The 12337-nt window shown below is 38.5% G+C and overlaps 2 protein-coding genes across 3 annotated transcripts in view; one reads left to right on the forward strand and one right to left on the reverse strand.

The window, feature by feature from the left end:
• spryd7 (SPRY domain containing 7) overlaps positions 1-3627 on the reverse strand; it is an 11933-nt gene extending 8306 nt beyond the window's left edge. The window contains exons 1-3 of the mRNA XM_015383294.1: positions 3488-3627; positions 3040-3332; positions 1328-1444 (exon numbers count right to left, since the gene is read on the reverse strand). Coding sequence (XP_015238780.1) covers positions 1328-1444; positions 3040-3145 — 223 coding nt within the window. The 5' untranslated portion in view covers positions 3146-3332; positions 3488-3627. The remainder of the gene's footprint in view (positions 1-1327; positions 1445-3039; positions 3333-3487) is intronic.
• A 159-nt stretch (positions 3628-3786) lies between these two features.
• Positions 3787-5773, forward strand: trim13 (tripartite motif containing 13). 2 transcript variants are annotated; one of them, XM_015383293.1, is made up of 2 exons: positions 3787-3961; positions 4534-5773. In XM_015383293.1, exon 2 carries the CDS (start codon positions 4541-4543, stop codon positions 5702-5704), a length of 1164 nt encoding a protein of 387 aa, XP_015238779.1. In that variant the 5' UTR covers positions 3787-3961; positions 4534-4540; the 3' UTR covers positions 5705-5773. The 2 variants fall into 2 exon arrangements, with proteins under 2 accessions (XP_015238779.1, XP_015238778.1); XM_015383292.1 differs by lacking the exon at positions 3787-3961 and adding an exon at positions 4208-4453.
• The last annotated feature ends 6564 nt before the right edge of the window (positions 5774-12337 follow it).

Consider the following 12337-nt stretch of genomic DNA (forward strand, 5'->3'; position numbering starts at 1 on the left):
ATTTTGTATAAATAAAACGGTTTGGGTCTTTGAGTTTTTTTTTTTTTTTTTTTACCTCTTCTGTGTGCGGGTAAGGCGAGCGGCGATCAGTCAAGTTAGTAAAACAAAAAACACTTTAAGTGTTTTTACACTGGAATAAAATATTGTTCACAAGTCAGAAATCACGAGTCTAAGTCGAGTCTGAAGTCATTAAATATGCGACTCGAGTACGAGTCACAAATTCGAGTCCCCACCTCTGCTATTTTGCCCTCCTACCTCGCTTCCTGGTTATACTCTTACAGCAGTGTGTTGCAGTGAGCTTGATGGAGACATTTTTGATTTATGTCCAGTATTGAAGCGTGGTCTGCGCTAAACGCTGTGGGTCTAGATACGGCCGAGGCGGTGAGGAAGTGGGGGCGAGTTTAGTCCGACGACGGAGGGACATGATGGCCAAAAAGAGCAGAGATCCAGGTGGAAAAAGGGTCCCAGCGTTCTCGCGCACCTCGCTCTTCTAACAGGTCAAACTTCACGAGTTGTTTTCCGCAATTTCGGTCATAAAAACAAAACAAGCCGGCCTCCCGTCTGTGGCACTGTCTGCCGTCAGCTACAATTTGGGAGAGGTGCAGCGAAGCATCTGTGGAGGGGGTGGCGACGTCTGGAGCCGAGGTACTGCATTGCACTCATTGCACTGATTTTGTGCAGTATTTTCTGATGCAAAGCCTTGCAGAATCTATAGCGCAGGGGTAATATTATTTTTCTGTGAATGAGGTTTTAATGGGAATAGACGGAGTGCAACTTTTCTACTTCTGTTATTTTCTGTAGTTTAAAAAAAAAAAAAAAGCATAACGATATTATAGCTTTCATTGATTTTTTTCAAATTTGAAACATTGTCTAGCCTGTAAGATGTAAAAAAAAAAAATGTAAAAAAATGAACCAATTAATCGAATCGAAGTGTATTCTCGAGTATCGAAAATAATCGAATCGTTGGGTCAGGAAATCGATACTGAATCGAATCGCCATGATGGATGGGATTTACACCCCTACTATCAAGTGTATGAGAGGAAAAGAAAGGCCTCAGAAGAGGCAGATATATCCCAAAATGCTTTGTGTAGAGAGCTCTTGTGTATGTTCTTGCACGTGTTTAATAGGTGTTCTCTCTTGGGAGCGGGTACAGGGTTTTGAATATGCTTTTTTGGGGGGGGGGGAAATCCTCCACAATTCCTTTAAGTGAAAGAGTTGCTGTGATTTGAAAAAAAAAAAAAAACCCTCCATCATTCAATTAGAATCAAGAAAAGTAGAAGTAGTATAGTGTAGGAATACCGCTAAAAACATAAAATCAAAGACTTACCACTGGACTGGATCTTAAATTCAAAGTAGCTTTTGTTCTGATGCAGAGGAGCATTGGCGAGGCAGCTTCCAGTCCCACATATTCTCCGACCGCTCTTTACAATGACAACATCTGTGCCTGCAATGCAGAAATATCACCCATAATTTCAACCAATTCCTATTAACATTCTCTTTTCTTACCTAATCAAACCTGTAAAGGTGTTCAGACTCTAAACAGGTATTAGTGAACATTCTTGTGCTATCTGTAACCATGCTGCATCACTTTCAGTGAAACCCAAAACACCTCTTGATTGATCTCTCAATTTCAATGAAATCTCCTGTCGATGACAGTTGGGACCGCCCTACCAAAACAGCATAGGCAGCAAATTATGAAGCAACAAACTAAAATCTTGCAGACCTTTGAGCTATTGAACCATTGTGTACTCCTGATTTCATTTAACCAGAGATCATCTAAATGTTTCAGATAAATTTGAGGAGAAAATGCAGAAGTCTAGTCAATTTTATTTTACTCTTGAAAATTGATTTAAGCAAACTGTTTCCATGCTTAGTATGCTACTAATAACAAATAAAAACATTATAAAAGCATGCTTTGGGACCATTTTCCTGCTAAAGGTGCTTCCATGCCTAAAAAGGAATTCACCAGGCGAACTGTGGAGGTGAACTGAAAACACTGATGAAGCCATGGTCTGTTGTAGACCAAGGGGCAGATTTTAATTTCTCCTTTGCTGTAATCAATAAAACTAAACCTGGTGAAATATGAAGATAAAAACTAAGAAAATGTTAATGAGACACTATGATTCAGTGTGGGGCAGTGAATGAGCTCTATTCTCAGACTGAGACTGGATTTTTTTTTTTTTTATTATCTTCAATAGTTTGACAGATATCCTTTCTCTAATGACCTTGCTACTATGCCACTCAGAAGCTTGGTTAGAGTTAAACAAATGTCAACTGATCAGAGATGCTGTAAAGAAATCTAAATCAGAAAGTGTCTCAGTGTAAGTGGCAATCTGCTAAAATTGACAAAGGACTGGAAACTAAACGAGTCCAGAATCACTTTCTTAGAAAGTGCAACCATTGTTAGGGGTTCTGTCTAGGAAGATCTGTGGATTAAATGCATTAGGATCACTCAGAATGAGCTACAGAATCACAGGGGAGAGAAATGTGTTGGTAACCCCCTCTGGGCCTGTTATTCCCTTAGCCTGATGGATGGCTGGTATTGATCTCTCATTCTTTCTTCCCTCAAAACAAGAAAAGTACCGTCAAAATGAAATGTTTTGGATTTCTTTGAAAGTGAGCAAACTTTAAAAATCCTCACGGGATTACATAATTTTCTTAATTACTTAGCCTTTTTTTTTTATAATGATGACATAAATGCATATCTTTTTTTTTTAAAAAGAGTTTCTCCTAAAGAGAACTATGATCGAGATCTTGTAATTGTGTCCAGGTTAAATTACTTCAAGAATAAACATTGCCAGCTTTTAGCCTAAAACACAAAATAAACATTTAAAATAGCTAGTTTAACCATTACAGACTATTAAATAAATTATTTTCATTTAGAAATAAAAGCAGACGCACAGGGGGGGGAAAGTCGACATGCAGCTACAAGCTAACTAGCCAGGTATAATGGTGGAATATTTCCGTTACATTTTTTAGATAAAACATGGTTAACATTTTTCCAAATGCACTCTGTGCAGTTTATATAAACCTCCTCACCCATATGATGAGTATCGAGCTGAACAGTTGGCATCTCCTTGAGGGAAATATGCCCCGAGCCGCCCTCACCGCAGCACCCGAAACAACACGAAAGCATCGCAGCCATTCCTGATCCCTGCCTCCTGAGCTTCACCAAACATCCGGAAAACAGGCCGTCAAACCCAAAGAGTTTCTTTTGCGTCGGAAAATCCAAAGGGCTCGGTAGTGACACCTAGCGGTGGAGGGGCGGAACTTCAAGATCCGCTGCTCCCTTTACTGTATCCAATCACAGAGGCAACGATAGGCAGCTGCTCCTGATGGCATGGAAACAAGGGAAGAAAATCAAGGTCAACATTTCTCCACGTGACCCGGTGACTATTGGGTATCGATGTTACATAACCGCCGAGTAAAACTGAAAGTGGATTAGGTTTAATTTAAGCGTTCAATCTGTAATATGGCAGTTTATCACCTGGTGCTGAAACATCTTCCGGATCCCCTTAAATCTTTGCATCAATATACTGCTACGGATAACTTCCCTCCTAAAACTATTAGAAGTTAACAGATGATGCCAACCAGAGCCACTAAAGTAGTTCAGCCATGCTAAAACCTTCTTGACAGTTTTTCACGCTGTAATGTTTTGCATAGCAACAGCCCCTCCCCCACCCGACCGTTAGGGACCGTCTGTTAATTACCCGGCTGTGACAAAAACGTACACTTAATAAAACTTCTGATAGAAACTCACGTAATTCAATATAAAATAACAAAACGTGCATTAGAAATGCGTTAAATATTTGAAATTATTTTTGTTGGGCATATAAAGTAGAATAATCGGATTTTGACCGTTCCACCCAGCAATAAAGCAGTTAACTCCACACCCGGAAAGAGCAAAGTCTGCACAGCAACAAGCGCCATGATTGCGTTGCAAAGAGCGCCTCAGCAGCTGGTGAGTGATTCCTTTTGGTCCAGTAGTTGCATGTTACTATGCGCTTGCAAAAATCTGTCACAGCTTCTCCTTTCGGTACCTTGCCAACAGGAGCGAGGAGCGCGAACAGCCTCGCTCCTGTCGATAATCATCGGATTGGGAGAGGAGAACCGCTGTGATTTAAGAGCGCAGCTGTCAGCTAACCATAGTACTGCTGATGAGAAAGAATAGTTTATTACGAGACGTGACAGGGGGTATTTTACCAGTCCGTGAGCTGTTTTTCAATTAAAAGTTCCGAAGGATGTGGCGGAGTCTGTGCGTAAAGGCGCATCCAGCGCGCAGATATTTACGCGGGCAAACAGAGTTTCCCTTCCAGGACTGGGAAGCGTCAGAAACAGCTGGAACATGACTTAACATCTCCATAACCATCTTCCCATATCTGTATCCTTTTGCGATCGTGTTCGTGTTTTGAAATGCGCGTTTTTTTAAATTAGGACATCCCTCTGGATGTGGGTGCGTATGGTGATCAATCTGTTTTTTTGAGTGATTTTATTTTGTTTTCCAGCATGTTTATAACGGCGATGTGTTTGCAGGAGAGCGATGGAACAGCTGCAAGAGGAGCTCACATGCCCGGTCTGCTGTGGAGTCTTCGAGGACCCGCGGATGCTGCTGTGCTCGCACAGCTTCTGTAAGAAATGCTTGGAAGATCTCCTGGAAGCGAACCGAGGTCCGGCTTTCAGGACGCCTTTGAAATGTCCCACCTGTCGCAAAGAGACCCCTCATAATGGCTCAAACAGCCTGCAGATCAACTACTCTCTGCGCGGGATCGTCGACAAGTTCAGCAAAATTAAAGCAATGCCCAGAACGTCTGATTGCAAACAACACTGCGGGCAGCCGCTTAATATGTTCTGCTCCACCGATTTGAGGCTCATTTGCGGAATTTGCGCAACGACCGACGAGCACAAGGGGCACGACTTCAGCTCCTTGGAGGACGCGTATGAGCAAGAGAAGGGGGCGTTTGCAGAGCTGCGCCAAGAGGCGGAGAACTGGCACAGCGCAGACACACGCTCCTGCCTGGAGACGCTGCAAGGGAGCAAGAAAAAGACGCTCCAGTCGGTGAGCAGGGACGCGGGGATGGTGGCTGAATACTTCGATAAACTCACCGGATCCCTCGAGTGCAAAAAAAGCGAGATCCTTTCCGATTTCGAAACCCTAAAGCTGGTTGTGATGCAGGCGTACGACCCGGAGATCTCCAAACTGACCGCTGCGCTGGAGGAGCACAGCCGCGCTCTGGAGCTGGTGAAGTCCTTCAGGAGGATCACGGACCCGGTGAGCTTCCTGCAGCAGATGCAGGAGTTCCGTCAGAAGCTTAAGGTCGTGAAGGAAACCCCGCTGCCCTCTGGGAAAGACATGGACGTTGGGCCCCATGTGCGCAACTTTGACGTGAAGAAGTGGGATTCCCTCAGGCTGGGAGAAATAGACAAGATCTCAGTCCCCCATGAGTGTGGCTCCTACCAAACAGGTGGCGCTGGGAAAACACTGCCCAAATGGCTCGTTCTGATTCCGATTCTCTTCCTGTCAACACTAATCATCCTTTTCCTCTCCATGCAATACAGTGCATCCGATCTGAGTTCAAACATCCAAGCCTTGATCAACTATTACTCCCAAACTGTTCTATACATTCATGAAATCTGTAAAGATATGATAGACGAGGGCCTGGAACGTATGTTGCAGGTCAGGGATGCAGGTTTGCAACAAATTTAATGGTTCATTTCAACTCTGTAATGAAATCGATCAAAAAGTGCATCTGGTAAATAGAAACACTCGATTGTTTACATTGTTTACGTTTTATTTTCCCTATTATTCAACCAAAATGAAGCCTAAAAAACAAATTGAATCATAGCGTCATGATCAGAGAGCAATATAGACTTATATAACCTGTGATTTTTTTTTTCTTCTTCAATTTTTTACACTAACGATTATTTATTTTCTACTTGATTTAATGAAATAAATTTGGGAAATCACTGTTATGATTGTTTTCCTTCAGAGGCTGCTGTAATGATGGGAGAAACCCAGCGCTCCACAGTGATGCTGCAGCCTCTTCAAGGTTACAAACGTTATGTAACACAGTCCGTGTGAAATATTCAGCGGGCTGCAGAGGAAGGTATATGGAAACACTGCTCGCTCATGTTATTTATTATTATTTCAATAAAACAATATCTCTGCATTTGCAGTCAGATGTTTAAGCTCAGTTAATAATCAAACATTAGATCTGAGTTTCTGCAGATCAGAGAAAATCAACAGCGCGCATTTTTATTTTAACAAATGCACATCAAATTCTAATTTCTCCCAATAAACGTGTTCCATATGGAGTGAACGAAAGCGCATTTATCTTCCACACATTCAGGTTTGAGATCGTGCCATCACACGTGGAAAGTAGGTCAGATTAAATGAGCAAGAAGGATGTTAATAAAACCAAAAACCTATGTATGTTGATTACTCTGCTGTTGGCTACAGTAGAAGGGGATCCTTTTTTATATGAAAAAATAAAAATCGGATAATGAAAGTGATGTCAGCAAAGCCCATAATTCAGAATAGACGTCACACAGGTCTCTACATAAGTCCAAATGTATATATAGCTTCCTGTTGCCAGGCAAATAGGATGCATTCATATCTGAATTCCTAATTCACATTTATATAACCAGATGTTTTCTACATAAAGTTATAATTGCATATAAAACCTTAGCGCGCAGGGATTTTAAATTATTGTGGACCCAAAGAGGTTGAAAAATAAGCCTTGTAAGCTACCAAATATTTCATTTTTAAATTAATGATTCTAGCGCTTCTTTACGCAATAATCCTATTAGTAAAGATCAGAATTGAAACTAAATAACTCGTTGGCGGGTTACAATTTCTGTCAACGTAGATGTAAAGAAATTACGTTTTTTTTTTAAGTTAAAATGTTATCTTAATTGTACAGAATATAAAAAAAAATGGGATCCAGGAATGTAGAATTGCTTGGTTATGCAATGTAGGCCTTTTCCCATTTTTATTCAGATCTTTACTATATTCCAAACGATCAGAGCGTATGAAGATATCCTCCATATAGGTCTATTGAATATTATCTTAAATATAGGTAATTTAGTTTAAACCTATAGTTTTAAATACAAAGGCCACTTTTTGCAGATTCGCTTCATCGTGAAGCAGTTTTTTTTTTTTATATATACATTAAAAGATAATATAAGATATCTCTGCGTAAAAAAAGGAAACTTGTGATATTTTTCTTAAATAAGGTAGGATTATTTACAAGCTGATGTTTTTATTTCTTATAATCAAAGCGCAGGCCCGAAAAGGCCGGGATAAAAATAAAAGCGTTAAGGTGGACAAAATATCGGCCTCGCGCGCAACAGACTAATGAAGAAAAAGCAGGAAAACTCACAAGTAAAAAAGAAAATAACTAAATTAATAGTTTAATCAAACAAACGTGGTTTATTTTTATAATTATCAAAATTAGTTTAAATATCAGTGAAATAATACTGTTTAGTTTACTTTTATTGAAAAAAAAAAAAAAAAAAAGTCCTGTCCCCACGGTCTGCGACGCAGAAATCTATTTTAAATGCGTCATATTTAAGATTATCACCAATGTTGGTAAATGTCCGCTGTGCGTTCTCATCCAGCAGCTCTCAAAATGGAGTCTGGTAGCGGCAACAGAGTAGATTAGAAAAACACAGAATTTTATAGAACTGCAGACTGAAGTGTTCATTAAGGGAATCCCGTTGAATCACTTTTTAAAGCACGATTTTCCTTTCTTTTTTTCTAAAGGGGGCCGTTATGAATTACCCCAATTTTTTTAAAATATATGGAAGAAAATTAATTCAGTGGTTAAATCTAGTGTTTAAAATCGATTTGAGAAATTTGATCAAAGTGAATCTGCAGACTTTAACCATGAAAGGAGCTCAGCAGAGGCCATGCAGGCCCAAATGAGCGTTTCTCAATAATAAGCAACCATTAATCTGAGGAAATGTGGAAAAAAATGATAAAAAATGAGAATAAGAAGTTGTAATGTGTTTAGTGCTGCCCTTGTTTATATAAAAAAAAAAAAAAAAAAAAAAAAAAAAAAAAAAAAGGGGGGGGGTTGATAAAACAATATATTTTTAAAAAATGATCACAAATGATATCAGGTAGAGGTTTTATTTATTAAAAAAATATACAAAAAAATCAAATTACACTCGACATAATCCTTACTGTCTACTTGTTATCACCTAGAAGGTGTGTGGGAACATTCAGTTAGTGGCTTGTTGGACTGAGTGTGAGTGGTCAGCTTTGCTTCAGCAGCACGATCAATACTGGAGACTTCATTTAGTCTCAACTCCAATATTTACGTGCTGCTACAGTAAAGCAACCAGTATATCAGAATGACAAATACCCTGGAAACATTTCATCACTCTCATTAGGAAAACAATTATCTGGATAATATAAACTCAGGCAGCCGATGGTCGTCAAAGACATCTGGAGGGACTTGAAGCTGATCACTGCATGCTGAACTAGTCTGGCTTTATTGCGGCAGCGCAGTATGGCCTGCATCTCAGAGTAACCACAAACCATTCTGTGCTGCTACAACATTACCAGAGTTGGGCGTGATGCTCTCCTGCTCATCTTCTGCATTTTGCACTTGCCTTGTCCAAGCTTTAAATCCGCATTCATCTAAGAAGGTAGAGACGATCATCTTCCATGACGTCTCTCTACATCCTTAACAGGAAAGATGGATCTCCGTCTGAAATGGAGAAAAAGACAATTCAGTTTGTGATTTCATCAAAATGAAACATGCAAAAGACTGGCTGCTGCAGTTTGGTCACAAGGAATCAGCTTTGATGTTGGATGACAAGTCTTGGCTCTGTGTCCCCGAGCTGTTTGATGAGGATGGGAGCCAGTCTCCTCACGCAACAGAACTGATCCTTCTTGCTAAACTCCAAAAAATATTCTCCAATCAAGTTGCTTAATGCACAAGGACATCATCATGTTGAAACAAGAAGGGGCCTTTCCCAAACTGTTGCATCATTACTGGAGGCAATGCTGACAAAGATCATATTTATGTGATGTAGTATTAAGGATTCCCAAATGTTTCCACTGGCCACATGATGCAACATACTTATTTCATATAATGAGGTCAAGTGTTTTAAAGATAATTAACCAGCAACATAACGATGTTTCCCTGACATAATGGCATCAGCCATTCTGATCCTGACCAATAGCTTATTGCAATATAACACAATGAGGGAAATAAATATATATCAGTCTATTAGTTTGGAATCTAATAAGATGAAATGAAGGAATTACAGTATGTTCTCAATTTGTGCATCAATGCCTTTAACCTTTAATTTGTTTAAAAATACAAAACTTTACAGAGAACTTGCTACTTTTTCTCATATAAATGGATATAATGAATAAAAAGAGCTGATCAGAGAAAATATTGGCACTGGTGACAATTTTCTCTCCAAATATACTAAAAAAACAGGCAAATTAATCATGAGATTTATTTTTAGAAATGTTCTGTCTTTAGACGATAGACAACAATTTGTTAATAACTTCTCCAAACTACAGACAGAAACTCTTATAAACAAGTAATTTGCCTAAAAAGTTAATAAACTATGAGCAACCTAAAAGAAAAGTGTCAATGTTAATTAAGGATTAAATTACTTGCTTTAACACTAACCAAGAATATGTAATAAGCAACTACAGGGAATAAATAAATAATCAAAAGAAAAAAAAAGATGCCAAACCATGAAAAAGACAACATCCGAGTTAGCAGTTTGATTGTATTGAAAGCTTAAAGTTTTTCCAACACACCTCATCCTTCTACCTCCAACGGAGTAAGGATGTGGGGATTGTTTGCCACTAGAGGTCTCAATGAACCTGTGACTTGATCTGAAATGAATTTAACAGCCAGAATCTAATAAGATCACATCTCTCTTTATGTTTCACTGAACTGATGAAGATTTACTTGTTCACACAAACTCCAGAAAATGCTATGTGGCTGGAGCATAAATTACAAGCTGCTGTGCCGTGAATGTGGGTACTGCATTTAGCTTACACCTTTACTATCTGACAAAAAATAAAAACATACAATTTTATTGCCTAAATGGGAAATAGGGATTTCTTTTCAGGAAAAAAAAGACATTTACAGCCTGTATGTTCCTGTCCCAGATATCAAAATACAGAGTAGCTATGTTCATAAGTTAAATTTACTTTTGTCAACATCAGATTTCAAGAAATACCGTAAAGTTGATCTAATATTTGATTGCATATTAAAAAAAAATAAAACATCAATAAAAATAGCATTCATCATGAAGATCATCTGACATTAACACTGAAATTTCATTGTAAATTCTTTCCACTTTACATTTATAACCAGCTCACAAAAAGAGGTAAACTTTTTCACATAGTAACCCTTAAGAACAACCCTAAAACTTGAGGTTTTCAAAAGATCTCAGACTGACAATCCTGCCTGTGACACTTTTCTTACATTGAGGTGTAAATGCTTTGTCAAATGATTTAACATCAGAAATTTATTAGGAGACAGAATGTCAGACCAAACTGGTTCAACAGCTGTATTAACACCCTGCTTCTATAGACTAGTACTACAGACAATAGCACAGTGTTTGGAACACAACACAGTGCCTCATAGCCTATTATTGCTGATGTCTAAAGTGGAACATAAAATAACAAAAAGGCATCTTTTACTGATATTCTTGGTTGTAATGTTCCAATAAAACATTTCAACCAAGAATCAGGAAAAAAAAAAAAAAAAAAATCTGTATAAATGGGACATACAGAACAGGGTTTAGACTGAAAGACAAAACTGTATAAAACATTTAAATTTTCTTACAACCCAGAATAAAACAAATGAATAAACAAAACACTAGCTTAAAAATCATACTGGAGGACAGAGTACTTTTCATGTACCGTGAGAGTATGTCTGGGATGGAAAAAAAAAAAAAAAAAAATTTAATTAATAAACAAGTTAGCACACATGCCCTTCCCCACATACACGCGAGAAAGATTTTGTTTTGTTACTATTCTGTGTGATTAGCATATAGAAATCATATGTTAGTACTGGGCTTAAAGACACCACATCCCCCATTTAAAAGTACAGACAGCTAAGTCAGTCTTTAGGCTGCAAAAAAGAAAAAAAAAGAAAACGTATATTAAAATGTAAAACATGGCAAGGGAAAATATACGTGAACCCAAGCAAAAAGTGTATTGATTTATGGTGCATGGTTTAAAAACTAACCGTGAACACTTGCCTTAAAAACAGCAAAAATAAAACAAATATAAATAAAATGAATGCTGATCCTGGATTTGGGGTGTTTTGAATATAAAAGCATGAATGTATCAATGTTTTTTTTTTTTTTTTAGATTTTAGACTTGAAAAATAGGACTCAAACAAAATTAGCTGGTTAACGAGCCCCTGAAAACTGCACGTAGAACAAGTGTGTCCTGCAGAAAGAGGAAGGAGCCAGCATGTCATTTTAAACTGAGGTTTCCAGAGGAAATGTTTCACCTTAATCACCAGGGATCAATCAGGTAAGCCAAATAATTTCTCATATTTACTCTCAAAGTTTAATTTTAAATGACTAACCGCCCCTAATATTCTTCCTCTTTCTCATTAAGGAAGCATGCCTGGACAAGTCACCTTCGCTGCTCAGCCTTTTTAACCCACTCCTGACACTTGCTCCCTATACAATGACCTAAGAGGGCCACCTGACCCCAAGGCTGAAAGGTCAAGTAACCTCCTACACCCTGCTGGGTTCAGGGGCACTGACATGACAACCCATCAGCACCCCAGATCAAGTGGTCTGGACTTGCCTCTCCTGCTCTGTGTTATACACCTAACTGGATGAGCACACTAAATACAAGTGTACCAAATCTATCCACATAAAAAAATTTAATAAAACCCAGACCTGAAAAACAAATCTGATTGATAAATAAACAAATAGACACAGAGACAATTTCCATTCTAGCATCCAAGTTATATACAAACTAAAAAATTACTTTTGAGGACATGTGAGACCGATTGACACCACCTGCTTGTAGTTTGCAAGTTCTGAAGAAAAAAAAAAAAAGGGGGAATTTTATTTCCACTTAAGATTTGCACACCTAGTGACATATCTAGTTTATATCACAGGACAACAATAGAAGCTATACATTTTTCAGATTCTGTGTAAAACCAGCTGCAAGTTATTAGTTTCGCCCATGGACTGACAACACTGTTTCCTCTAAATACACCAATTGCTTGAGATATGTCAGGTAAAAATACTTCACCCCAAACAGTCAACAAGTGGATCAATTCTCACAATATAAAGACTAATATTGCAGAAGCACGGTCCACAGCTCATA

Source organism: Cyprinodon variegatus, unplaced genomic scaffold (assembly GCF_000732505.1).
Source record: "Cyprinodon variegatus isolate N-32 unplaced genomic scaffold, C_variegatus-1.0 Scaffold281, whole genome shotgun sequence".
Lineage (NCBI taxonomy): Eukaryota > Metazoa > Chordata > Actinopteri > Cyprinodontiformes > Cyprinodontidae > Cyprinodon > Cyprinodon variegatus.

Bases quoted from the DNA above. Each gene is read 5' to 3' on its own strand.
- trim13 (XM_015383293.1), top strand. From the start codon at position 4,541: ATGGAACAGCTGCAAGAGGAGCTCACATGCCCGGTCTGCTGTGGAGTC.